General features: G+C 40.5%; 1 protein-coding gene across 2 annotated transcripts; it reads left to right on the top strand.

Annotated features, from left to right (window-relative positions):
* The first annotated feature begins 973 nt into the window (after positions 1-973).
* Positions 974-27,376, top strand: GTF2A1 (general transcription factor IIA subunit 1). Of its 2 annotated transcripts, XR_012831158.1 has the most exons (10): positions 974-1,066; positions 8,475-8,576; positions 10,315-10,522; positions 12,976-13,040; positions 15,208-15,283; positions 17,117-17,250; positions 18,131-18,451; positions 20,567-20,656; positions 25,047-25,425; positions 26,030-27,376. XR_012831158.1 is itself a non-coding variant. In XM_075713414.1 (9 exons), the coding sequence occupies exons 1-9, from the start codon at positions 1,037-1,039 to the stop codon at positions 25,152-25,154; spliced, it is 1,134 nt and encodes a 377-aa protein (XP_075569529.1). In that variant the 5' UTR covers positions 974-1,036; the 3' UTR covers positions 25,155-26,018. The 2 variants fall into 2 exon arrangements, 1 of the variants encoding a protein (XP_075569529.1); XM_075713414.1 differs by lacking the exon at positions 26,030-27,376 and having other exon boundaries at positions 25,047-26,018.
* The last annotated feature ends 369 nt before the right edge of the window (positions 27,377-27,745 follow it).

Here is a 27,745-nt window from a genome sequence, read left to right as displayed (position 1 = left end):
CTCCTCACTCAACTGGGGAAGATTCTATTGCCTCCGACTCTGTGAGGAACTGCTAAAAGCAGTGTTTTTGCAAATTGGTGAGCACGTGCAGGCCACAGTGAGTCCCTCATGGAGGATATCGGTCACTTCTTAAGATTTTGATGCCTCCCTCTTCCTGTGCAGCTCTGGACTGTTACCAGCCTAGGTGGTGGGACAGAGCCCAGCAGCACTCTGGCGCCCGTGGCCTACAGCAGCGGCCCCTCGGCCCACAGGGCCTCTGTTTAACCCTGTGAGGGAAGGCACCAGCGCCTGCCGGGCCAGGCAGGCCTTCAGACCCCCTTCTTGTGGGCCGGGAAGAGTCATGTCTGCCCCGAAGCAGGCAGCTGCGGGTGCGCTTTTCGGCTGCCAAGGCGCAAGCAGCTCCCAGGGACCGAGCTGAGGTGAGTTAACGCCTCCCCAGCCTGGCGCCGGCCGCGACCGGCAGCACGGCCCGGCTCGGTCCCAGCCGTCTCCCCCTTGCAGGCCGCCGGGGCCCGGGGACGGCCTGGCGCCGGCGGGGCGGGGCGACCCTCAGCGCCGGCGCCTGGCGGCTGCGGGCCGCGCGGGCGCCATGCCGTCACGCGCGGGGCGGGGCGGGGCCGCCGGCCGCGGATGCGCAGAGACTTCCGCCTCGGTAGGCCCGGGGTGCGCGGCTTCGCGCAGCTACTTCCGCCTCCGTAGCTGTCATGGCGGCGGGGCGGGCGCCTCACGTGACGGCGCCAGCTCTCGCGGTGCCGCGCCGCCCCCCTCCCCCCCCCCCGCCCGCGTCCCCCTCTCGCCCTGGCCGCTCGCGCAGCTGCTCGGCTCTCGCTATATAAAGGGGCGAAGCGGGCAGAGCGGGCGGCTGGCGGCGGCGGCTGCAGCCCCAGGGCCGGCGAACGAGGCCGGGCCAGGCCGCGGGGCTGCCCGTGAGCCGGGGCGGGACGCGCGGGCTCTGGGGGGACGCAGCCGGGCAGGTTTATTGTTTTAGGGGCGACTCCCCCCCCCGCGGTTGGGGGCGTCCCGGGGGGCTCGGGACATGGCGAGCTCGACTAACACAAACCCCGTGGTAAGGACCGGGTCGGGGGGCGAGGGGGGCCCCGGGGGCAGCGCGGGCGGAGGGGGCCGGCGGGGCCCGCCGCCCCCTCCCCCGCACTCCCTTCCCTCCCGCCGCCCGCCTCGAGCGGTCCCGGCCCCCTCCCCCCGGCGGGAAGGGGCGGCGGGGGGCGCGGGGCAGCTTCCCCCCCCGCCCCCCGCGGCGGGGAGCCAACTTGTGGCGCCCGGCGCCGGCCGCCTCGGCGGCGGGGAGAGAGCGGAGCCGGGGGCGGCGGGAGCGGGGCGGCGGGAGCGGGGGCGCGGCGCGGCGGCCCGGGGGCGGCGGGGCGGGCGGCGGAGCCCCGCGGGGGAGGCCGGGGCCGCGCCGCCGCCCGCGGGCCGGGGGGCCGGCGGGGAGGGGAGGAAGGGAAGGGAAGGGAAGGGAGGGCCGGCGGGCGGGGGGCGCCGCCGCCGCCGGAGGGAGCCGCCCGGGGAAGGGGCGAGAGCCGGGGCGAGCGGCGGGGGAGCGCGGGCGCTGCCGCCCGCTCCGCCGCCGTCCCGGGGCGAGGGGAAGCGGCGCCCGAGCCAGGTTTCGGTTTTGTGGTGTCGGTGGTGGCGAAGCCCGCCCGGGCTCCGCTGGAGCCATTTTATGTTGCTTTAGAAGAAGGAGACGATGGTTGAAAAGCACTTATCCCAGCCCGGCCGGATCGGCTAAGCCGGGCGAAAGCCCTCAACTTCTGTCCGGCGAGCGAGGCAGTTATTTATTTTAAAAAAGAGAGAAAGAGGGGGGGGAAAAAAAAAATCATCTCCCCCCCCCCCCCCCCCCCCGTTCCCTTCTCGTGCTTTCTGCACCTTGGCGGGTGGCTGGCTGCTGCACTTGTACTCACGGAGGTTTGCAACAAGCAGTCACACGAACCTGCGCGGCCACCGAGCCCCCCCGGCCGCCGCTCTCCGCTCCTCTCCCCCTTGCGCGCCCCCCGGCCGCGACCCCCGCCCCGAAGCGCTGGAGGAGACAAACCCGGCGTCCCGGCGGCCCCGCGGCGGGCTCGGCCCCCTTGTTTGTGGCTCTCAGATCCATCATGGCTTCCCCCTGCCTTTCTGCCTGCCTGCTCCTTGTGTTCCTCCTCCCTGTGGCTGCCCTGTTTATATAGAGCTATTGCCGCTCTCTAATATAGACTCTGCTAGGATGGGAAGGTGCTTTCCAGCCCCACGTCACCGCCTCTCCATTTAAACACCACATCAGCCTTTAAATAGGGAGCGAGCCGCGGAGCGCGGGCTGGGAGGTGCATGCGTCCGCGGCGGAGGCTGGGAGACGGGCGGCTTGTCCCTCGGATCCCGACCGGGCTTTCGCCGCCTTTCCCTTCCCTTCCTTCCCTCCCTTCCCTCCGCGCCGCCCGTCCCCGTCGCCACCGGCCTGCGGAGCCGTGCTGCTTGCTGCCGGCGGGGGGGGTGGTGCTGGTGGTGTCTCCTAGCCGGTAAAAATGGACTTTCCCTTGCTTTTACGCATTGCACAAAGACAGTTTTCATCCTCTCCTGCATTTGAAACCGTTTACCTTTTTCTTCCTTTTTTTTTTTTTTTTCCTTTCCTTCTTGTTTTTTGCTTTTGGGGTTTTTGTGTTGTTTGGTTTTGTCCTTAGCATACAGCTAGCACATGCTCCTGTGCTCCCGTTAAGTGCTTCGAAGCAGTTTTTTTTCTGCTGGATGGGGAGAGTAAACGGTTCTTGCCCAGTACGTCAAGGAGAGATGTGGTACTTATTTTATGGCGCTTTGCCACGGTCTGACTACGGCTGTCACCCTAAAAGTAACGTTAATATTAAAGTTTTGTCTGTGGGTCATGGGCCGCAGATGCTACTCAGTGATTTCTGTGCGTTTCTGATGACTAAAGTGTACAAATATTTTATTGCAGTCCAGGCAGAGCAGAGGTTTTAGAATTTTCGCTAATATTTGGTTTAATTACAATATTTGGTATCCTGCAAAACAGTATACAAAAGAAAATGCAAAACATCCTAGGTTTTTTTTCCAAATCTGAAATTTTACAGACTTGCCTGTGAGTTAGGGTCCTGCAATTGCAAAGTAGCATCATTGCTTTGATACTTTGTCACATTTGGACTCGGAATATTTTAGGAAAGAAGTGAGCCGTTACATACAGGGCAGTTACTCAGTAGGATGCGTATAGAATGTGTGTGATCGGAGTCTGTTAGTTGTCCTTCTGTTTATAAGCTTCTGGCTTTATTTTTTGATTGCAAGAAAAGGATCTGTTTCTGTATAGTAGTTAGAGGGTTTGCTTCTCTTTTTCGACCAAGTTAGTACTGAATAGCAAAATACATATATTGAATAATCTCCGGAGCACTTGCAAAAATCTTTGATTCAACAGTTTACTAAGACTTCCTTTCTCTCGGCTATGTTTCTGCACTGCCATAACTTCTGTGAAGTTCTCTTGGAAGGTATCTGTGTTTGAACATTGTGTTTGGAATAGCAAAAGCCAAGCCTAAAATGACCCTGCTTCAAATAAGTATGCTTTAGGCTAATTTTTAATTAAGTAGTAAAATCTTCCAATAGTGCATGGTCAACTTTGTCAAATTCAGGTCTCATTCCATAGCGAGGATCAGGATGCTTGCCCTAGGGGTTACTAAAGATGAATAGGAACATTTTAAAATACTGCAACCAGGTGGTAACTTTAGGAAGCTAGACTTTGAGCCTAATGTGTCAATAGTAGCACGTCGGCACCTGATCAAATCTGAATTGCTAGAAATCTGTTCTTCCTAATAAAGGACAAATACAAGATGCTAACAGTTATATGCCCTATAAGATTGTGTAGGTGACAAAGGTAATTTATTTGTAAAACTCCACAACAACATAAAAACTCTAATTTTAACGCTTACAGTGTAGATTATGTGTGTTACTTCTTTTTACGCACATCTTTGATGTCATTGGGACTAAAACTAGTTGCCTTTACAGTGTGCTCTTCTGGCTGTCATATAGCTAGCTTCCAGCTGTAACTGCACAGACAGATGAAAGATTAGCAACATTTCAGGGATAACTGCAGAAGCAACCAGGAACAAACTGCTGTCAAATGCACAAAGTGTGCTGTGCTATAGCTCTCCATAATGTGTTGGTTATTGGAAACCCAAACTGCTGAAATCCCAAGTGTTGTGATAATAATTACAAAGAGATGGAGTTTTTGTACCCTTGAAACTAAAGGAATGTAGGAAGTGTAAGCCCCCAAAGGCATGTGGCATTTCTTAAAATACTTTGCTGGTTGCTCCTTGCATTTGGGGTGCGTGTGTTTGTGTGTGTAGCAGTCTCACCATGCTTGGAGTTTTCTTTACAAGATGCACAGAGAAAGTGAGATATAATTGTTTCCTCATGTTCCCGGGGGGGAAGTACTAGATTTCAAATTTTTTCTATGTGTTTGTGGTTGTATCTAATAAATCAGGAATTTTAATTGTTGTCTTTAATCTATAGTAAGTGTTTGGAATAGTGTTTATTGAAGAGTGATTTGAGTATTTTGCTCTTAAAAGAGCTTGAAGTTTACAGCAATGTACTCTTTATGAGGGAGGTACTTTAATACAAACCAGATGAAAGCATGATTATTTTAATAGCAATCTTTAAAGCTTCCATTACGTTCTCATTGCTTTCTCTGACTGAATGCGGAAATTTATTGGAAAGCTTAACTCACCTGGCTATCCCATCTTTAGACTTGTTCAGTAATTGTATTCCCATGTTTATTTTTTGAGTAAGCAGTGTATGAAAACAATTTTGTCATTCAACTCCAGAGTCTTAGGTGGTTTGTATAAACAGTGTGAGCATCATATAAATAATACTTAAAGCCAACACTTGGTGTATATCTAAAACAATACAGTGTGCTTCCTTTTAAAGACCAGGGCTTAAGGCTGTTTCGTAATTTTACTGGATTTGCCTCTGTCAAGATAGGAAAAGAGCCTTCTGTGATATTCTTCAAAATTTCACTATGGATGGCTCTTGAAGGCATTGCTGCTCCCTCTGTGGAACGCGTTGCATCTGCCTGGGCTGGATGTTCAGTAGGAGTGTACACAAGTGAATGTTTTCAACTGGACAGGATTTTTCTGATTATTATGTAAACATATATAGGTAAAATCAGACAGATGCTGTTTCATTATAAGCATGCAGATACTTTCTTCTGTGTTCCCTTCCTTCTAATCATACAGCCGTGAGTGTACTGTGTATCACGATACTGGGTGATTAGAGCAGGGTCCAAAAATTCTCGCCCATCTTTAGATCCAGTGCGCTGCGTGGCTCATGCAGAGAGATAATACGTGCACGTACAAGCTGCTTGTGGGTTCGGTAACACGTATTGCGCTAGGCTCGCTGCACCCCTGCGGTGCTCTTGTCTTTCAGGGGGCTTAGCCGCTGGCGTGGGCTGTTGGAAGTTGTGCCGAAGGATGCCGTGTCAATGGCAGAGGGAACACCTATGCTCTTAACCTGCCTTTCTGCTCCCTTGCTAAACTAATGCTGGGCACTAGAAACCAGTATCGTGTTCTTGGAATCTTTTTCTACTTACTACACAGGGTAAAAAGGAAACATTACCAAGCAAACTGTTGGGCCCTAGGGTCAGTTTGTTGTATCTGAATGTTGATATTTTTTTCCTAGGGCTTTATATACTGCAGAGGCTTTGTGAATAAACCTTACAAAAATGCCTGACTGGAGACAGGCGGAGCTAACTGCTGGTGGAAATTATTAGGGCCGGTTTGTGTAAAATATTTTTTATTAGAAAAGCGGGCCTAATACATGCTTTAGGGAGAGGAGGGTTTAAGGAGAAAATGCAATCTCCATCGTGCAGGAATTTTCATTGTAACTTCAGACGTACAGGTAGTTCTCTTAAGTAACTCGCATGCCTGAGGTTAAGCATGTTTATCTGCAGAATGTGGTTTTAGTGTCAAGAAACAGATGCTTTTAATACAATAAGGGACAATATATGGAATAGGTTAAGCAGCATTTCTGTGCTAGTTGAATCATATAAGCTTTATGCCATTTGTTTAATTACAGAAATAATAGGACTTAATGTTATTAAGTAGAATGTCTTTTTGCATCTGCTATGAATTAAATCTAAGTGGAAAAATAATCCTGTTAATCATGCTTGGTATTTCTAAGTTACTACGCAGATTTAAAATACTAGCGCTCAAAAGTAGTCTGGCTTTGAAAGTCTGTTTCAAATGTCTCTATAAGCACAATTAATGCTGTGCTTGAAGCCTGGATATGTCAGCGTGCAGTATTATTTTGAAAGAAAAAAATCTGCAAGTAGTCTGGTATGTTTTGTTTCTTTTGGAGAAGTTCAGTTTTGGACATAGGTGCTCTAAATGTAGTTTTCAAGGACCGTAAACTTACCCTGTTACTTAAGGACCAAAAGTTTTTTGGAGAGAGGGGTAACAAAAGGATGAATTCTAATATTTCAGCTACTTGATTTGCAGCAGCATGTTTTAAAGCTGCAGAGTGGCAAACTGATGAAATGTAAAATGAAGAAAAAAATAGGGTGCTGATAGCATGCCATTTGACAAAATATTGACGTGTGGTCAGCAGCAGAGTGGTATGCTGGTTTTTGTTGGGAGTTTTTTTTTTTTCTTTTGCTTTTCTTTCTTTTCTTACTTTTTCCGTTGTTTTTTTGTTGTTGTTGGTTGGTTGGTTGGTTGGTTTTTTAGTAAGAGAAATCATTGGAGTATGCCCCAATGCCAGGTTTGTTTTAAACACTAAGGACCTTCTTTAAGGTTTTTTTTAGGGGGGGGAGGGGGTGTTGGTTTTTTTGGTTTTGTGTTTGGGGTTTTTTTTTTACATTTTAAAGCAAAAATATTAATCTTCTTTTTGTGCTTATTAGCCACTCAGCTTTTTCCTGGACTAGTAAATCATGTGCTGCTATTCCCCCACCATTATTCCACAACATAGGCATAACAATTATTTAACATGTGTCCAATATAATCTCTAGTATATCTGTAACAAATTCAACACTTCTGGGATGCATTAAGCAACATATATAAAATAAATGTTTCAAGTGTGTGCAGTAAATTTGTGTAGTTCCAGCACTGCTGGACTAACTGTGTGTGCTTGGTGCAGGTTTTCTCCATGTGTATTAAAAGCACAGCCCTCCTGGGGTGCAAAACCCACTGCACGAGTACAGAATGCTTGTTTTGCATATATACAACATATCTGATGCGTGTGACGTCATGTGGGATTTATTGCTTAAGGAAGTTACGGAACAGGGTAAAGGAAGATGTCGGCTTACACAAAGTTCAGTGGTCAGTGAAGTATATATGGTTCACAAGCTGCACATTGATCAACCCTAACTTAGAGCTTGTAGTGCTACCTTGCTATGAGGTAGCACAGATATTGAAACCCAACCAAAATACCTTTGAGGCTCACACGTATATAGGGAGGTCCAAGCTGTACTGTTTAAAAGGTACAGCACATGCATAGTACAATTATCCTATGGTCCTATGAATTAAATTTTGTGCTTTAATTGATAAGGTTAAGTATTTATGTTCTTTTTTTTTTTTTTTTTTTTTTTTTAAATTGTACCTGCATTTTAAAATTCACAAAATGGTTGAGGTTGGGAGGCACCTCTGGAGGTCATCTTGCAACCCCCCTGGCACAAGCAGGGCCGCCTAGAGCCAGTTGCCCAGGACCATGTCCGGACAGCTTTTGAGTGTCTCCAGGGATGGAGACTCCACAACTTCTTTTGGCAACCTGAAGTGAATTGACAGTTCACTTTATCATTGACAGTTTAGGCATGAAATCAGCGTAATAGAATAATAATGTATTTCTGGTATTTCCCCCTGAAAAATTTCTAATGTAAAAAAAAAAAAAAAAAAAGTACTGATTGAAAACAGAAGTCTGTCTAGCCTAATATGCTGTCTTCAATAGCTTCTGTAAACAGATGTGTAAGGAAGAGCAGGGCATTCACATGAATGCTTCTAGTTTTCACGTTTTTCAGCTCAAGATCATTCTGAGCCGTATCTGGTTCCTGTTGAACAAGCAAGCACTAACAAGTTTCTTTTCTCCGTATTTATCTAATATCCTTTTGAACTTTTAATGTTCTTTGACATGAATATTTTGCACACATGCAAATAGTTTTGCATATTTAGTTTGTACATTGGCAAGCAAGAAACAAATTTACTGAATGGAAAACAATCTCCTTTTCTCTGTTTTGAATTGCACTCCTCATGGATTGAAAACTCTTGTCCCATAGTTATGTCACAAAAGATAGCGAACAGTCCCTTCCCTTTCCACCTCCTTTGAGCTGTTCTTGCCGATTTGTACCTTCTTGGATGTTTTAGTCACTTGGAAACAGGCAGTGTTTTCTGTAATGCAGTTTTGAGAGGTTTTTTTGCGGGGGGAAAATCTTATTTTAACGTTAAAGTGATAAATTTCTTTCAAAGCAATGCTGACTAGTTACTTTTTTTTTTTTTTTAAAGCCTAAATTGTACAGGTCTGTAATTGAAGATGTCATCAATGATGTCAGAGAAGTTTTTCTGGATGAAGGAGTGGATGAACAAGTTCTTATGGAACTCAAAACAGTAAGTTGCTACTTCAAAGTTTTTTTTAATAGACCAATACAGCAATTGGTTTTCAGACCTGTGTACAGTTATATGCCGTAAAAATACTAATTTTTAGTTACCTAAGCGTTGTATTAGTGTGCATATCTGTAGCCCCGTATCATTTGAATTACAGTGCCGTACAGAGAGATCTGCTCACCTTGTTTACTTTCCCTAATCTGGCATGTCAAACTTGACATAAACTAACAGCAGGCATCTGAATTCACAGTGTTATTTCAGTTACCAAAATGTTATATCTTTAAAAAAGAAAGGGGAGAATCTGGGAGAATATGGTTATTTTAGAGGCAGATAATTCTTAAGGTATCTCTGCAGGAAAAATAAAACAGGTGCTCTGCTTGTCTGAAGAAGAGGAGTTGCATTGTCAGATACATTGTCGGATTTTTGCATGTATGGTTTGTGGTTTGCAGCAGTATTGTTTTTGGGGGGTGGTATGTAATAAATTGCATCGTGTGCATCACACTTTTCTGAAGCTCTCAGATTCAGAATTGTTTTACATACAGTGGGTTTGAACTGTTACCATGGGTCCAAAAGAAAAGCAGGGTGTTGACCTGAGCTCTAATGGGTCTCTTACGGCCTTCTTCAAATTCTTCCTGAGTAAAAGAAGCCCTTCAAAAGGGAAGACAAAAGGCAGGGGCAGGGGGGGAGGAAGAAATAACATAAAAGAGGACTAGGAAAGTAGATGCCTGCTTATCTCAGCTGTTGAATAGGGACTTCTTCAGAAAGCTGGATGTCCCACACTCTCAGTATTTTTGAAGTACTAAAAAAAGGATGGAGTAGGAAAGGAATTCTGAGTTTGACTCAACAGAAACAGGTGAAGACTTTTTTTCCATGAAATCATGACCTGGCTTGGTGGAAATGGAGTGAGCGCTGTAAGAAAAGCACCTTGGTGTTTGTGTCACAGACATGTTCTTCAAATGATGTCAGAAGAGATTGAATGAGGAAAGAGAAAAGAAGGAAAACGAAGTATTGAAGAGGAAGGTTTAGGGAGCCCTAAGCAGGATTTGAAATGAGGAGTCCTGGGTGCCTGTAGTTTTTTTGACTTTGATGTATTATGAATACTTGCATTGCTGTCTTTTGCAAGAGCTGTTTTTTTGCACCTGTGGCTTTTCTTGGGAGGTGTGTCAGCTGACATCGAGCTGAAGGGCTGGAGAAGCTGAATTTGATATTGTGGTAGAAACTGTGTAAATGCTTGTACAGATGCATTATCTTAGGTATACTGGTAGTTTCTGTTGAAGCGTGTTATGAGGCAGCAGTCTTCAAACACCTTCTATTGAGGCGTTCCAAGAAGAAATGGCTTGAGAAAAGCTGTAGTAAAGAATTATTTTTGTCATTAAAGAGGTAAGAAAGAAAGAAGGTAGAGAAGTGACAACTTGAAGGCTAATTTAAAGTTCCCAGTTTATCTCTATTCATGTGTCCATTAGGGTTGTTACGAATCTTCCACACTTGGAAGAAGGAGAGAATTTTAAAGCTTAAACTTGGACTGACAGTTCTTAAGGGATATTTAATTCCTCTTCTTAAAACGTTACCGCTGTGGAGTTATCTCTCAAGTTTGTGTTTGCCCAAGTGCTTTTTGGCTAAGCAGACTGCACAAGATAAACAATGAAAACAAATTCAATTTTGGAGTACTGTCTTTATATTGTTACAAATCCTGTTGAGTAAAAATTGTACACAGAGATTTCTCTTTCCTTTTCTGAACTAGCTGTGGGAAAACAAGCTGATGCAGTCCAAGGCTGTAGATGGCTTCCATTCAGAAGAGCAGCAGCTTTTGTTGCAGGTGCAACAGCAGCAACAGCAGCAGCAGCAACAGCAGCATCATCACCACCACCATCACACACAACCTCAGCCGCAGCAGACTGTGCAGCAGCAGTCTCAGCCACAACAGGTTCTTATTCCAGCGTCTCAGCAAGGTCAGACTTACTCTCTCATCTCTTTGGCAAAAGACTCTCAAGTTAGACCAACTCCTTAGCATATTCTAAATCTAGGGCAGGATGTTTATCTGATGGATAACTTTGTGTTTTTATGTTAAACTTTGTCTCTGCTTGCTTCTATTTAATGTGTCAAGAGAGCTGTCTTCACGAAAAATCTTGGTATTTGTGTTAGTCATATTCTTCAGAAGATTTTGGAAAAGCTGAATTCTTCTCTTGGTCTTCTGCTACGTAACTTAGGTTTTCAGATACATGACTTTCAGATTCTGTCAAAAATCCATTAGCAGCTCTAATTTCAAGCTAATATACATATGTATTTGACAATTTAGTTGTGAGGTACTAGTGTCATTGGGAACAAATTAATTTAAAAATACATTATTATTTAGCATAAGTGGATGCTAGGATGTCAAAAATACTTGTATGACAGTCTGAGTGTATGTAGCAGATGGTTTTTCATGTTAGAACAGGTTTCAAGTGAAAAGCATAATGGCTGGGTATTTTCGTGGTCTTAAAAGATTGCACACTGTGTAGGTGTGGATGTTCAAGGTATATTTTAGCTAGCCATCACAGTATTGTTTCTTGTAATTATTGTCTTGTGTATTCTCCGTTAATAATTTAAGGAAAACATTTTCACCAATTACGATTTCCTTTGAAAACTAAGATAAATACTGCTGGATTTTACAGCATATATGCTGTGTGAACAAATCTGCCACCTGTGAAATGCTTGAGTTCAGTTTTCAGTGTGCTATTAAAATTGTGGCATAAAATATTTGTGTGGTAGTCCATCACAGACTTCAGTCTTTTATCAGATTTCATGGATCAGAACCTATGATGTCATAGGCACAAAAGATAGCTATGAGTTGATTTCTCCCTCGCCTCCCAAAAAACCCCCCAAAACCCAACCACCATATATTCAAAACTGAAGAGAACTAGTGTGACAAGAACCCGTTGTTGGGGCTTTTCCTCTTGGTGTGGTTTTTTGGTTTGTTTGTTTGTTTGTTTTGGGTTGGGTTTTTTCCTTCTTACAGTACTTTGTATTTTGGCTGGACATAAATCAGTTTTGACTGTTATGATAAAATTCCTTTTGAGATTAAGACCCCTAAATGCACGTGGCTTGAAATAATGTGGGTGTCTCGGCTTGAGTTAGTCAGCAAAGCCTGGAAAGTTTACTCACCAAGACCTCTAGTGGCTCCTTAGCTGAATAGCTGTGACTCTACTGACCAGGTTTCCCTCCACTAATATGGAGGTCCTTGTCTTCCTGTTTGTGTCTTAGGGTAGAGTCAGATCCTGCTTATAGTAATACACTTAAAAGTGATTTATTGTTGCCCAATGTTGTGGCTTATGACCAAATGACAGTGTGGAGGCTAAATGAAATGAGGATATCAAAGCACTTTAATCAGACATGCAGTTCTATGAATTACTTGACTTCCCTATTCCATGGGGGAGATAATGTAGTAGTTCTTGCATGACCTGGTGCAGTCCCAGAGAGAGATCAGAATGATTGGCATGGTGATTCCCGCTGTCCTGCGAGTGGTCCTGGCACAGGGTCATGAGATTTCCTTGGGCTCTTTTGCCCTCCCTGGGTCCCCTGAAAGTTGGAGAGATGGCTTCTGATTTTGGTGCAAGGTTGTGGGGCTTCCCTCCCCAGAATCTTTTCCAGAAACTCCGTTATCCCCATTAAGTGTCCTTGGTTATAGGATTGGATGGAGAATACCTTGTCAACGATTAGTTTGTTCAAGTTGCTCTGTCGTTTTCCAATTTACTGTCACTGATACTAGCCCTGGCAACCTGCTTGTTCCATAGACTGGGACACTTTTGCACTTCTAGACGATCAACAGGTTGTTTGCATAGTTTATCTATCTATTTCCTTTAGCACACCAAAACTATTTTGTTGTTTGGGACAGGTGGTTGATCATATTTCATCTGCTTCTGCTACATTAGAAAGGCAGCGAAGATCATGAGCTTATGCTAAACAGCTATGCTAACTAGACCTAACTCAAGCTAACTGCTGCATCCTGTTAACATACTCTTCATCTTGCAACAATCCTTGCTTAAATCTGTTTTAAGAGTTAACCAGTGTCAACTGATGTTTTTGGAGAACTCTCATACTGGACATCAGCAAGTTTATCAACATTTCACTAGTACCTTTAATTTCAGAAATGTATTTTAAATCTTGCTTTACCTAGGGTCAGAGTAGGTAACTGAAGCCCTTGAAATAAGATCCGTAAAGCCAAAATAGCTGTATCGCCTCTCAGAGCTGCTGTTGTATATTGTCTTGAGAGTAAAACTTAGTAAGATCAGAGGCTGCTCAGTAGGTGTTTTTGTTATGAAGCTCAGCTGATGTTTGACTGATGTTCTTTGTAAGTTATTCTGGGTTGGATGTTATTCTAGGCAAACTGCATAGTTTTCATGAAATGCTATTTTTTTGTTTCTAGCACCTCAGCCGCAGGTTATTGTGCCAGATTCCAAGCTGATACCGCACATGAATGCGTCGGGCATGGTAAGAAAAGCAGAAGTTTATACATGCATACGCTGTCATTACGTAATTTGTTTTGATTAAATAGTAAACACAAATCTGGTATTAGTCATCAGATCCGTAAAAGTAATTTAGGACACACTGGTAAAGCCATCTGCCATCTTTCTGAGTTTTGCTGCTGCACTGACAATCTAGGAACAGTAGTCCAGGACTTCAGTTTTGATGACAAATCTAGGACTTACCTTGATCTTCTGCTTTAAATGTGTTTAACCAAAAACTTTTAATCAGGAATTGGAGTACTGTTGGTATAAATCTGCATGGTGATGTGCTCGTCATATACCAACACAACACTATTAACTGCTGATGCAAGCATACTGTATTTGCTAGATGCAGGAAAAAATATTAACTACTCTGAAACTTAAGCTTATGTCAAATGAGACATTATTTAGCAATTCACATCACTCTTTTCTGGTCACATTGACTAATTTTGTAATAGCATATAAAACTGAGCCTGACTATTTACACTTTTTTTGCAGTTTTTATCTCTAAAGGTTAATTTTGGTTATCTTATCTTGCTTTAAACACCCTGGCTTAATTAAAAAAAAAAATTGCTTGCAAAGCGATGAAAACAACAGCTAATACAAGTTAAGTATGTGTATTAAGACCAGAATTCATTACTTTCTTACCACTTTTATTGTAAAAGCATGTGAAACAAAGTTTAGTGATTAGTCAAAGCTGCAGCAGCTTCCTTAGCCTTCACTGGTCTGTACCTGCTGATCTTACTATAGAAAAGAACCTGAACTTCGTTACTCAAATAGCGTGGTTTACCCAGAGGCCGAGAGCACATTATCATCTACCTTTTTCTTACATGTTACAACCATTTCAATGAGCTTTGTAACTTACCAAGTCCAACAGTTAAATTTTTTTTTTTTCCTGTCTCATTCAGTTAGCTCTTGTTGATGGGTATTGCAAAAATGAGTATGCCATGCTTTCAAAATTCTGCTGCTGTCAAAATGTAGTTTAATTGTGTATCGCAGAAGACTGCTGTTCAGTAAATAATTACAGAATCGATTTGGAATTACTGTGTGTGTTTATTAGAAACATTTAAGTTTGTATTAAAGAATGGATCTGACAGACCTTGGGTGTCTTGGAAGGCAGAGAGTAATGAGAGTTTATTCATCTGCCTTTGTCTGGCATGTGATGGTGTAGACAAGCACTTTCCAGTTTTGCTTGGTGATCCCTAATTTTGGCAGTTGTAACTACTATATTGACCGGCCAGTATGTGGAGATCATATTTCTTATAAACAGGAAGTTTGCACTCTACCCAGCCATAAAGTTGAAAACCTTTCACTAGCAAAGAGTAATCGGCCATGGTTCCTTTATAGTGGGGAAAGGAAAGCTTTTCCATAAGCAGCTGAACTTAGACCCTTGAAATGGAGAGGCCTCTGGAGAAGTCCATCTCCCTCTGCGAGTTAAGGACTTAATGCGGATTTTTGTGTTTGGAGCTCCTGTAATTGTGTTGGAATTCAGTTTCCTTGTAAGTTCAAATCATCACCTGTTGAGAGTCTTCGGCTTTCTCTTCTAACCAGCTGTCTTGAGAGAAAAAAATTAGTCATTCTGTGAGCAGTCAGTACACTGCATGCATATATTCACTCAAAAGAGCTGTGTTATGTGGGACTTGAAATGCAAATCATTTACAGAATGAAGAAAAGTGCAAACCTGATTACTACTCTTTGTGAAAACAATACAGGCAAACATGATCATTGCTTCAGTACCTTATGTTTCTTCAGATTTGTAGGCCCGTAGCTTTAGCTGCTTTGAAAAAGTGTAAGTAAAAGTGCCATATGAGCAATGTGGTGGTGTACTCTATTAGTAGATCAGCAGAGAAGGCAGAGGAGGAAAAAAAAATCTGCTGAGTTTGCAGATAAACCAAGAAAACCATGTGGAGCTGGGTTAAGGTGTGATGCTTAGTGATTGTTGCTTCAGTCTTCTTCCTATTAAGGATGAAGGAAAATAGTTTTCATATGTAGTATAATGTACAGGTGATTAATGCCTGCATTTCAATAGCGGAAGAAACTTCTGTGCAAACTTTGCAAACAGCAATAAAAAAGTACATACCTTCAGGCAGTATGTTGTGAGATGAAACACTGGCAATAACATCTGTGGTTAAAGAGCTTTTTTTGTATTTCAGAGTGCTGCAGCCACTGCAGCTACGTTGGCTCTCCCTGCTGGCGTTACTCCTGTTCAGCAAATACTTACAAATTCAGGTAACTGTCTTAACGTTGAGATCAAGCAATGGTTTTAAGGGTGCTTGGGAGGGAGAAATTCTGGGTTTTACTCCCTGCTATATATTGGTAAAAAGCAGAACCTGGGAATCCACCCTTACAAGGTAGTGCAATCTCTTCACTAGACTCCAGGACTCTTTTGCTCACTGACTTGCTAGTCTTACATACCTTGTGGTTCTCACCTAACAGTGGTATGGGTTAGATTCTGTGCAAGTTTTCCCCACTTTTTAGAGAAGCACATGAAGCAAGAAGACAGGCGTTGCTGTCGCTCCCCTTTGCTTATTTCTGAGCTTTGTGATTCATGATCTGAGCACAGATACTAGACTGGTTATAAAAGAGCAGGATCATTTCATCTGTGACTTCAGATGAGGAATGTCTTCAGGTTTCTCGTACCTGCTAAGCACACACAGTGGAATTTCTAATTTTGCTGGCAATGCTAATTTTATTTTAGATTTATCATTTTTAAATAGTCATGCTGTACATTTAGAATAAAATTAAATGTTACTTCCATAAACAGCTATCTGAAGCTTCATGTACTTTTGTATTATGCTGATTTTACAAACTTGATTCTAGATCTATTCTGTGTGGAGAGTAAAGGAAGATCTGAGAAAGCTCATTATCTAAAATCAGTTGCTGCTTTTGCCACAGTAATTCATCTAGTCTGCTTAGAATCACCTGGGATTTAACCTTCCTGCTTTAAACATTTGAATGTTTTATGGATATGTAGTTCAAATAAAATGTAAATGTGTAGCTGTTCTAGAAATTCAAATCTTTCCAATTTTTAAGGAAGCACATCTATGTTTGTCATAGATAGAACAACCTGCAGCTCACATTTGTTACTTTTGTTATGGTTGTAATTTTTTTTTCTTCAGTTACAAATATTTGTAGCATGTTTTCTTAAACAAGGGGCTAGGGTAGTCTCTTCTTTCAGATATGCTTAGTTATTTCAGTAAATAGGGCTTTGCATTTTGCTGTGGAGGGAGAACAGGAAATAAAATCAGTTTTGAGGGAAATGTATGAAGTTCAGGATTATCTAATTTAATTTCTCTCCTCCATCTTTCTGATTAGAAATGTGAAAAACTAATGTTGGAATATATCCTAGCTCTTGCTTTTCAGAGTTGGAGGCCATTTCCAAAGGTGTATGCATCTTAAGACATATTTTGCGAAGTGAGGAAAGGTATAAAATGATAAAGTTATAGGGTAATAAAAGAAAGTCAAGTACAGTCATTATGGGAACAGAAAGGAGAGGTGGATAATACCTGTAAGGATAGATTTTTCAAAAAGGCAACAGCACGATGATATTGCAAAGGAGGTTACACATAGAGGAATTTCTTGTAATGTGGTAATTGGAGGGAAAATAATCTGAGGAAAGGACATCATCTGACAGGACCCTTGAAATACCACAGTTAGCAGTAGAAAGATTTTTTGTGGTGTGAATACCTGTATTCCTATTTTGGTATGTGTTCATTTGTCTTTCTGTCTGTAAAATCTATCTTTTGAAACATGAGGTGTGTTCGTAAGTGGAAGCTAATATTTAAAATACTGTGCTGTGTTAAAGGATTAGACTTTGGCTTGCATATGTAAACTTACTTTTGGCTTGCATACCTCACAGTCGTATTTAGATGGTAAACAACCCTGTTAGCAGCTGTATCAGAAACAAAAAACTATAGCATAGTATCTTTTCACTGGTGAAAGTGAAACAAATGTTCTCCTTTAATTTTCATTGGTGTTCTTCCAGGAAACAAGCTTCTAAACTAAGATAATTTTAAAAGTGAATTTCTACATCTGATTAATTTGATATTTATTTTATTACAGGCCAGATCATCCAAGTAGTTAGAACTGCAAATGGAGCTCAGTATATCATTCAGCCACAGCAGTCAGTTGTTCTACAGCAGCAGGTCATACCGCAAATGCAGCCTGGTGGAGTACAAGCACCTGTTATACAGCAGGTAAAGAAAAGCTTTTAAATAGGTACACTTGAAAGAAAAAACATTATAGTAATTACTAAAGACGCTTCCATTTTTTTGAGCATATTGAAATAGAAGACAAAGTCAGAAATGGTATATTTAAAAAAAAGTATGAGAGAATTGTGTTAAAGAAGTGTGTTTTTTAAAAATTAACAATTTTGAAATGTCATTTTCAATGTCACTTTTATTCTTGCCAAAATCTGTCTGGCTGCACTTTAAAATTTCTTTTGTACGTCCCCTGATAATAGTACATTATGTGCATAATCCTAGTCTGCATCCTTTTAAAAATCTGTTTAATGGTTAAAACGATTCTGTGTCACATAACGTATAGAGGAAAATACATAAACCAAAACACACATCCCCCTTGGTTATTTTAGTAGTGAATACAGTGTTTTACAAGGACTTTTGTTCAGTTACAAGGTCAGCTGTGTGTCCAGACTGTGTAAGCATTGAATTTAGCATTGTGTCACAGTTCTGCAGTTTAAGCATGAATAACAATTTGTAGAGAGTTTAAAGTTAAAATGTTTTATAGAGAAGGTTTAAAAATAGTATTTTACTTGAATTTAAACATTCCTCTGCTGTGCTTGGAACTCAGGTGTGGCAGTAGTGCTAGCGTTATTAGAATGAAAAGACAATAGGTTTTCTTAGATTTAAAAATGCAAAATGCAGACAGTGAACACCGAGTAGTGAAAGAAGGTATGTTACTGAAGATGAAATTATGTATCTGATATAGGTGGAATATTTGTAACTCTTGTTTCTCTAATTAGTGCAAGTCAGATTGATATGCTTTAACTGTTTTCTGTAAGTGATGTGGTAGTCTGTTATGTTAGCAGCCACACTACTTGCAATGATATTCCATCAGGTTTTGGCTCCTATCCCTGGAGGGATTTCCCAGCAGACAGGAGTGATTATTCAGCCTCAGCAGATCCTGTTTACAGGAAATAAAACACAGGTCATACCTACAACAGTGGCTGCCCCTACACCGGCTCAAGCACAGATTCCTGCAGCTGGTCAGCAGCAACCACAACAGCAACAGGCACAGCCACAAGCACCACTTGTTCTCCAAGTTGATGGAGCAGGGGACACATCATCTGAAGAAGAAGAAGATGAAGAAGAAGACTATGATGATGATGAAGAGGAAGACAAAGAAAAAGATGGGGGTGAAGATGGCCAGGTTGAAGAGGTAAACTTGACATTATTTCAGAAAATTGGAGAATGCTTGTGTTTCACTCTAATTTTTTTGCAATATTTGAAAGAAAACTATATGCTTCAAATAATATTATATCAGTCATTTTGAGACTGTAACTTTCATCCTTGTACTTCAAGTTTTTTATTTCCCATATTGAAGTTGTGGAAACTGTGTGTATTAGCAAAGCACCTTGAAATGCAGCTTGGGAAGGCGGGGACACAGCAAAAACTGTTAATTGTCATGAATGCCCTTTTAAAAACTTCAGCAGTAATATTTCTGATGTTATGGAGAGGTCAGCCATGAAATTACGAAACCTTTATAAGCAAACAAATAGTCAACTCCACTTGGGACTGAGTGCATACAAAAGCAAGGTGTTAGGAAGATTGACAAAAAGGAGAGCCTATACTTAATTCACTGAAGGGACCAATAGATGTGTCTGACCTGTATCTCGCTGATAGTCTGTTGCTTTCTGTTACACTAGAACAAGCCTGACAACTGAAATTTGCTTATAAAGCACCTTCTAGGAACACATCTGACCTTGATTTAACGAAATCGGGAGATAGGAGCAGGAGTGAATATTCTTCATAGCTTGTTGCATTCCTAACAATATGTGCTTAATCTAGACTTTGAATTTGCTTGGTTTTGGACTTTAGCCAGTGGTTCTTACTGAGTTTTGGCGTGTTGCACCAAAAAGGCCCACAAGAATAAGAAATTAAAAAAAAGAGGGGGAGGAGAGATACTAATAAGCTAAAAGTACTGTTATTTCAGTCTCTGACAGGAAACTTGGTACTCCCTAAATCTATCCCTAAAATGCATTTTGAACTGTCAGATCACTTCCACAGTTCTCTGCAGCCCTTGCAGTTATTTTAAGATTCCGCTTAAAATGCCGATGAGGAGCATATGTAGCATTTCACAGTCTGTATCACCCATGCAGTATATGCAGGTAAAACTTCTAATTTTTATCAAGGAGTTAAATCGGGTTTTCTGTAGTACATTTACAGTGGTGCCTAACCCTATTTTTCTGTTACAATTTACAGGTTGGGTTCACATCACTTTTCCATTATATTGATCAGCACTGATGTCAGTTTGAATGTTTTAATAGTTGCCTTATTAAGTATAGGTGATCATGCTTAAATATTAAGTGTATTATAAAGTTAGGACTTTATTATCAGCATGCCAGAGATCTGTTATTTTTGCTACCTTTGTTCGTCAGCAGTTACTTAATGAGTGGACCAGCTCCTTAAAGCTTTTGAAATCACTTAAATATAGCATTACTTTGGAAAGAATTAGGACCTCTAGTACAACCTTTTCTTCTCTCACTAGCATCTCCCCTGTTTAGCTTGTATATTTGGGAGTAGGTGGGAAGATGAGGATTATACAGAAGACTTCAGAAAACTTGTTTTGTGTTTATTAGAGGTTGTTTTAGCTTTCAAATGTTTGTTAGTTGCATGAGATGAAAAAAAATCCCCAAATTTTTTGCTGGAGCAGAGTCTTAGCAGAAAGAGGAAAAAAATGAAAGTAATCTTTAAAGGACATGAAAATACATTTTAGAAGGTCTGGAGAAGTTATTTTGTATGTATCTCTGCAAGATCATCTTAAAGCGTCTTTTTTTCCCCTCCTGTAAAAACTTTCTGCATGTGTTGAGGTCTTTTTCTGTTTGTGGTACCTCAAACGTGAATAAGTCATGGAGTTTCTATTTTTAATGGCACATGGGGAGTGATGTGACTAATGTCACTTTTCCACTGCTTAGATGCTTTAGAAAAATGAAAATCTGCATAATGATGAATTTTTTGTAAAGACAAATTGCAAGCACCGGAACATTTATAGTAAAGGAGCAAGAATGGTTGTGGTGACAAAAGGCTGCAGTGCCCAGAATCTGGCCTGGACACTGAAGTTCCAGACTAAAATTGGTAAGGACATCTCCTCAGGATGGAGGGCAGGAAGGAAGTGTATGTACATTAGCCCTCTGCTGGAAAGCCTAATATTCCCCACGTCAAATGCATTTTAGGTCCTGTAGTTCATAGACAAGGCTGTAGCCTCATGTGAGTAATCAAAGTAACAGCTCTGATCTTATTAAAGAGCATAACTCTTTGGATGTGTTTCTTTCAGGAGCCTCTTAACAGTGAAGATGATGTGAGTGATGAGGAAGGACAAGAACTGTTCGATACAGAAAATGTTGTTGTGTGCCAGTATGATAAGGTAATCTCTACATAACAGAATCCAAGAATTCTGCTTTCTCTGTTCCTCTTCCTATTAAGTCATATTTTTTAAGTAATATCTTTGTGACTGTTAAGTACAGGTAGATCTGTAGAGATTATAATGTGAATGGTTATATAAGAATTAGCTATTGTTTGTTTTTAAAACACATTTGTGTGACGTGTTTGTACTAAACTTGGTAATGAGTAGAGCTTAGAAAAATTTGGTTGCATTTTCTTTTTCTTCATCATGTCATTTTGTGACCTTTAACAAAAGGTCAGTCTTCTGGGCTCAGGAGAAGTGAACTATTGTAAGTAAGCTTGTACATTTGCTGTGGCCATGGATGAAAGTAGTAGTCATTATGATTTAGACTTGTGGAAAGCTATTCCTTGATCACTAAAAATATCTCTTTCCTGATGATAGAATAGTTGGCAGAGGAGAAGGTTCTTTCTGTGCTATGCATTCTTTACTGAAATGGCAATGTGGAATGCTTTTGCTTATTTTGCTTTAAATTCTGCTGAACTGTCTTGCCTCCTCTGTAATGACTAATTTCTTCTTGCATATTTGCCCTGGAATATGAAAGGATTCGTCCATGTCTGGAATTGTTTTAAATGTGTCTAGAGGATATCAGACACCTTTTTACTGAGGTAGTATGCAGAAAGATTATTCAGTGTGGATTTTCTTTCTTTTCCTGTGCTAGATTAATTGGACTACAATGAATAAGGATCCTTTTTAAAGCAGAAAAAAGCTGTAAGCTTGTTGAATAAAGACTCCTACGTTGCAAAGGATGGCTTGGTTAGAAAGTCTTCAGTTATACCCAGACTCTGCTTAGACTTGTCATCAGATTCAACAGAGAATTTAAGATAGAGGGAAGCGGTATCAGTATGTACGTTCCAGCCATCTGTGTCCTCCAGACTGTAATCCAAAACTGTTAGTTTCAAGGCAGTTCATGAGGATAGTGAGGAACCTCAGAATAGCAGTCAGAAAAGCTTGTTGGGAGCTGCTAAAGCTGAGCAACAGGAACTACTCTGAAATCCTCGCCCTCTTAAAAGTTAAGAAGGTGAACTCAGTAGGGAACAGTGTCCATCGTTAACCTCTAGTGCCAAGTGCTCTGAAAGGAATGCATCACTTACCAAGCAATTGTGGTTCAGTTTGTCTCTATAAAACACACAGGATCAGCTCAGTTGTTCTGAGCAGAGTTCCCGCTTGCGCAGTGTCCTGCATCAGCTGATGGTGGTGCCTCTGGAAGAATGAGACAAGGGCAAACACAGCGATGCTCGTGTAGAGCATTTTACCATCCTTCTGTGAACTGTCTCTTCAGGGAGAGAGAGTGGCTTTGTGTCAAATGGCCAGCAGAGGATTTTTTCCTTAATTTGTCAGAAATTAATTTGATTGTTTTTGGAATCCTTGTAAACTTTGTCTTACAACAGAAAGTTTCATAAATGAATTGTGTGATGTGTGGAGAATTACCTGGTTTTTAACTCATTAGTTTCATATGATATACCTCCTAGTTTTTTATTCAGAAGAGTGTTTCCTCTTTGCTTTCTCGGTGCCTTTTACGATATTGCAGACCATCATAACCCTCCTCAGTCATCTCTTTGAAATCAGAGCTACGCTTTGCTTGGTTGTTGTTTGTACAGCTGTCCAAACATTTGCTTATTCTTACTTTCATTCTCCAGATCTGTTTTATTCTTCCATATCTTATTTGATAGAGGTAGATAAGGTTCAGGGAGGATCAGAGCTATTCATAACACAGGCTAACCTTCAATTTATTAAGTGGTGTAGCAATGTTCTGCAATAGTTCATTTGTGCTGAACACAGAGCTGATGCTCTCATGGAAAAGTCTTAGAACACTGGGATCTCATTCCTGACTTGTAATTGTCCACTCAAACCCATCATTTTTTCTGTCCATGTAAGTTGGAATTGTTTTTTCCATCGTTACTCCCTTCATATACATTGAATGCCACCATTGTTTTATTATGCAATGAGTTAGGGCAGTAAAAACGTTCTGCAGCTCTTCAGTAACTGTTCTTTTGTATCTTCAGTGATGTTTTGTCATTTTCCAGATAATTAGTGAATTCTTAAAAGATGCAGACTCCAGCCAGCACAAATCTCTTCTGGAATGATCTCATTTCTCTGTAAAAACAGTGTTCTTACCCTTGTTTTCCCATCTTTATTCAGTTATTTATTCATCTGAGGACCTTCCTTCTTACCTCATAGCAGCTCAAATGCTTCTGATGAGGGGTTTTTGTTGGATACCATTTGGAAGGGCAAGTAGAGTATATAAGTGAGGTCTTTCCTTGTTCGTTTATTTGCTGTTGCCACTGACTTTTTAGCTTAAAGTGAGCACAGACCAAACAATAGTACTAGTAATTGATTGAGTGCTATGGTCATATCTGTTCTGGTGCTACTTATTGTTTGCTTCTACAGCACTGATACTAGATAATGAGACTTCCTGTCCTTGATGGAAATGGAAAAATTGCAATGGCGTTTCCTTGGTTTTGTGCCTTTTGTAAAGTCTTTTTAACTTCTTTCAGATTGCCTAATTACACTTTTATGTTTTCTCTGCAAAAGTTTATGATAATCTTTTCTCTTTTGGACAGTATTTCAGCTTTATGAAAGATCTTTGCTTTCTTTTAATATCTTGTCCTGCTGCTTAATTGTACTGGTGGTCTTTTGCTCTTTCTGATGCACTTTTTGATAGGTGGCAGGTATTTATCTGTTATGTGCTTACAGTATGTGGGGGTTTTTGGGTGGGGGGAGGTGTTTTTTTGGTTGGTGGGGTTTTTAGGTTTTTGCAAAATTTACTCTTCCACCTTTATACTGAATTATTTCAGTTTCCTTTAATTTTAAATGAAACATAAGAACATAAATTTAGTTAAACACTCTTCTAGTGGATTTATTGACTTCTTATTACCCCTGGGAAAATGTTTGTCTTGCGTAGTTGCTGTTGGTTCTGGTGATATTTTCTAACTTAAGCCCTGTACACTGTCTTGAACCAAGAAAAGGATTGTATGTTTTGTGGCTTCCTGACTTAGCTTCTTCATGAAGTAGGACTTGGCTGTGTAGTATCTAAAAAGCCTCAGTGCTGCATGTTGGTGTTTACTCAGTAGGCATAAGACAATTGAAGTCTTCCAATACTACAACTATTTCTTGTGCTTGTATCTTCTCTGATCTCCTTCACCACATTGATCAACCTGCTTCCTGTAGTCATGTAGTATTTGTTTGGGAATGGGCATGAAGAAAGAAGAGTTACTTCTGTAAAGAATATTTTTGTAAAGAGAATATGAATAAAACTGTTGTTTTATTCTTTATCTTATCCACTGTCAACATTATATCCATTATAGCTTGAAGATCCATTACGTCACAGGCTCCTTTAATATGGACTCCCTGGCGAGCAAGAATGGAATGAATGTTGTCTTTTTTTCTTTCTTTTACTTTTTTTCCCTGTCCTGTTCTTGGGTTGTTGCAAATAGCTGGACTGATCTCTCAGCTTAATCTTAGAAATGTCTTTTAAACAAAGCCTTGAAAAGGCCAATATTTTAACTGGGAAGACTATAGGTTAAAGTTGAAGCTTCATGCCATCATCCCCAATACTGGAGATGTTACCTTTCTCACTTGACACTTTACGATGAGAATTGGAATGAAAATCATATACAATGACTCACCATTGAGGAGAAATTATAGAATATAAGACTAGTATATATATTCTATATCAGCTTGTGCATTTTGTACCATAGAGATTTTCAGACTGAAAACCTTGTTAATAAGGCACTTGCCTTTTAACCAAAACATAACTTTCGGAAAGCCAGGGTCAAACTCTGATTAGAAGTAGCAAGTTGAGTAGGCCTGCTATCTATTTTTACATAACATAATCAAACTAGTTTTCATGCAGAGTGGAGTTTAGACAAGAGGTGCAAATAATAAAACATAGTGTTTGACCTTTTCAGGGCTGGTTTAAAACATTAGTCTTTCTGTTAACAGTGGTTGAAATGGGGATTTCTGGCTTTCAAGTGGAGTTTCATGGCTGTTGTAATCAAAGAGAATTTAATCAAAATAAAGCAGCACAGGTGGATATATCTCTCTTCTTCCTTTCCAACCACCTCTAAAAATGTGCTATATGCTTTGGATTTTGGAATGCCTCTGTGCTTGCATTTTTTTGTGACAGTTGCTGTCCCTGTTTTAAAAAACAAAACCAGAAAATACTGCTATATGCATAATTAGTTTTTGTTTTTCACAGCTAAATGCAGAAATGATTTTCAAAATATTTGTAGTAATTTAGTAATGTATGTCTAATAGTTATTTTCATTTTTTCTTGCCCTTATAATTTACTTACGCATTATTATCTATTTCTGATGCAGAGTAATAGTTCAACTTTTTTCCCTGTTTTTAGATTCATAGAAGTAAAAACAAATGGAAATTTCATCTCAAAGATGGCATCATGAATCTTAACGGAAGAGATTATGTATTTTCCAAAGCCATTGGGGATGCAGAATGGTGAAGTTTTAAAAGACAAAACAAAATAAAAAAACTCCCTGTAAGAGGAAAAAAAATCAAAAGCAGGAAAGGTTGAGACTTGGACACATACTCCAATCAAAATGTGTATCTGCACATCATAAATAAACAATAAACAAAAGTATTGGAACAAAGGTAAAATGTGGCAACAAAGACACTACTTCAGATGAGCAAGCCATGGACTGTAGCAGCTATAGCATTGTCTGGGAGCTGGTTTTGTGTGTTAGGAATACCTTAATTATCAATTCTACATACAGGTACCTACAGCTGGTATTTAGCATGTAAGGCTTTGTTCCCCTCCCTGCCCCCCTTCTTCCCTTGATTTAAGATTTTAAAATACTTCTTCCACTGATTGAAGGAACTCTTCCCTTTGATAGATTATTAATCTGAAAATGCTTATTGTGTGTACAAATCTTTGCTTTGAACACTTCCTTTTGGTAGTGAGGATGGTCAGAATGTTACTTAAACTGCGTGCAAGCTTTGTACAGAAGGGTAAGAATTAAGGTGTTAAATTTTAAATAACTTGTATAAGGAAAATATTTTTAATTGATATGCTCATTAATTATTATATCTATTTGTTGTTTTCAATTCAGTTCCCCATAAACAGATTGTTGTTCCTAGCAGTTACAAAATGGTAAAATGATCATTTATATTTCAGAATTATTTTAACTTCATGTAAGTGATACATTTTATTTAGGGCTGTATTTTTTAAATACTAAGCACCTGTAGCTCCTCCGCACGAAAGTCAGATTGCTTAACCTGTTACTTGTATTCTTGCTGTTTGGTGGTGGTTCAGCATCACTGAACTGAAACGAATAATACAGTTTCCACTTTTTTTTTTTTTTTTTTTTTTTAAAAAAGGCTTTTGGAGACCTTTTGAATCAGATGTGTAGATGATGGCGTAATAGATGCATTCCTTCACCTGCTTACTACATATGTAGTCCAGACATCCACAAATAATTCAACAGACCACACGAATGACTACATTTTTAATACAGAAAAATTACATAAAAATTCTAACATCCTGGCTGCAACTCTGTTAATCAAAGATCTGCTTTACTAAAAAGTATAGCCATAAGTTACCTGCAGTAGTTAATCTCTCTAAAGTTTCCAGGTGGCATATAACTTCATGAAGAGAGCTGCACAGCTTTGAGAACACAAATTTTGATAGAATATCTTTAGACTGTCTTGGTAACAGAAAATTAAGCAGTCGGATGCACTAAAACTTGTGTAGTCACTTTTTCACTTGCCTTTTCCAGAGGTGTGGTTTTGTGGTGGGGTTTTGGGTTTTTTTGGGTTTTTTGTGAAAAGCTGCTCCCTCGTTCACTTCTCAGGAGAGGAAGGGAAGGCCTTTTCTTCATGCATAGGTTATTCTTGTACACCCTGCTTTTTGAAATGCAGCTACTTTGGAAAGAGGAGAGGGAATGGGCATTATACTTCAGAAACTGTTGAGGAAGGAATGTTCATGTGGCTCACCATTTCAAAAAAAGTTTTATGTTTCATTGGGTGCTTGGAAAGAAGATGAAAGAAGGACACAGCAAAGATAATTTTAACTAAATTGGGGAAGACTTTCAGAAGCAGACATTTGAACCATGATTTCTGACCTTTTTTTGCTTAAGAACGAAACTTTAAACATTACTTAACAAAGTCACAAGTCTGTTTTAGCAGTATATAACAACTGCTCTAATTTTCATTCTGTCTGATTTAATTGTTTCCAAGTGCATTCATAGTCTCAGTAGTACTTAGAAAACTCAAAAGACATTGTAAAGAGAGGGTTTTTTGCTGTGATTTTGTACACCTGTGCTCTCATTGATACAGACTAAAACTGCCTGTAGGCTATGTGTAGAGCCATATGGTTGTCAGTAAGCCATCTACATACATAAGCTTTATGAAAAGTTAATTGATGTTTCCTCTAATTCATTCTTAAGTAATGGAATTGTTATTTAGAGTGCATTTTTGGCTTGGGGATTCAAGGTATCTCAAACTGATCGGTGTTTTGCTTTCCTCTGAACAAAGCAGATAATTTTTTTTTTTTTTTTTTTTTACCACTGTTGACACTTCTATGTACAACTGCAATGTAATCGATAATGTACCAACTAATTCCTTCCCTCACCTTTTCCATATCTGTTACCAGTAAGTCTTAAGTAGTGGACTTCAGAAAAATTCCCGTAACGTTGCACAACCAAACCAATAAAAGGAAGAAAAATCCCTTTAGCTATAGATTCCTGTTTATACTACTGGAACCCAGATTACTTGTACAACACTTTGTTTTCATACATCTTAGGGATTTTTTTTCACCCACATACCTATACTAGGAGCTGCGTAGCCTTTTTATTTATTTTTAAGGGATAGCAGAACTGTAAAGGTAACTTAAGCTTGGCCTGTTCTGAAGGATGTTAGAAGCTTTCTGAACTTGCAGTCTCTTGCAAGCTAATTGTATCGTATGCTTTTCAGAAAAGAAGTTTTGTTTTCAAATACAAATACCTGTGAAGTTTTCAGAAAGCCAGTCAAACATGAACATACCGAACTGTGCTCTTATTGCTACATCAAGTGTTCCTTTTTTAAATCAAAAAGCAT

Source organism: Pelecanus crispus, chromosome 6 (assembly GCF_030463565.1).
Source record: "Pelecanus crispus isolate bPelCri1 chromosome 6, bPelCri1.pri, whole genome shotgun sequence".
Classification (NCBI taxonomy): Eukaryota; Metazoa; Chordata; class Aves; order Pelecaniformes; family Pelecanidae; genus Pelecanus; species Pelecanus crispus.
This window is presented reverse-complemented; position numbering and strand designations above follow the sequence as displayed.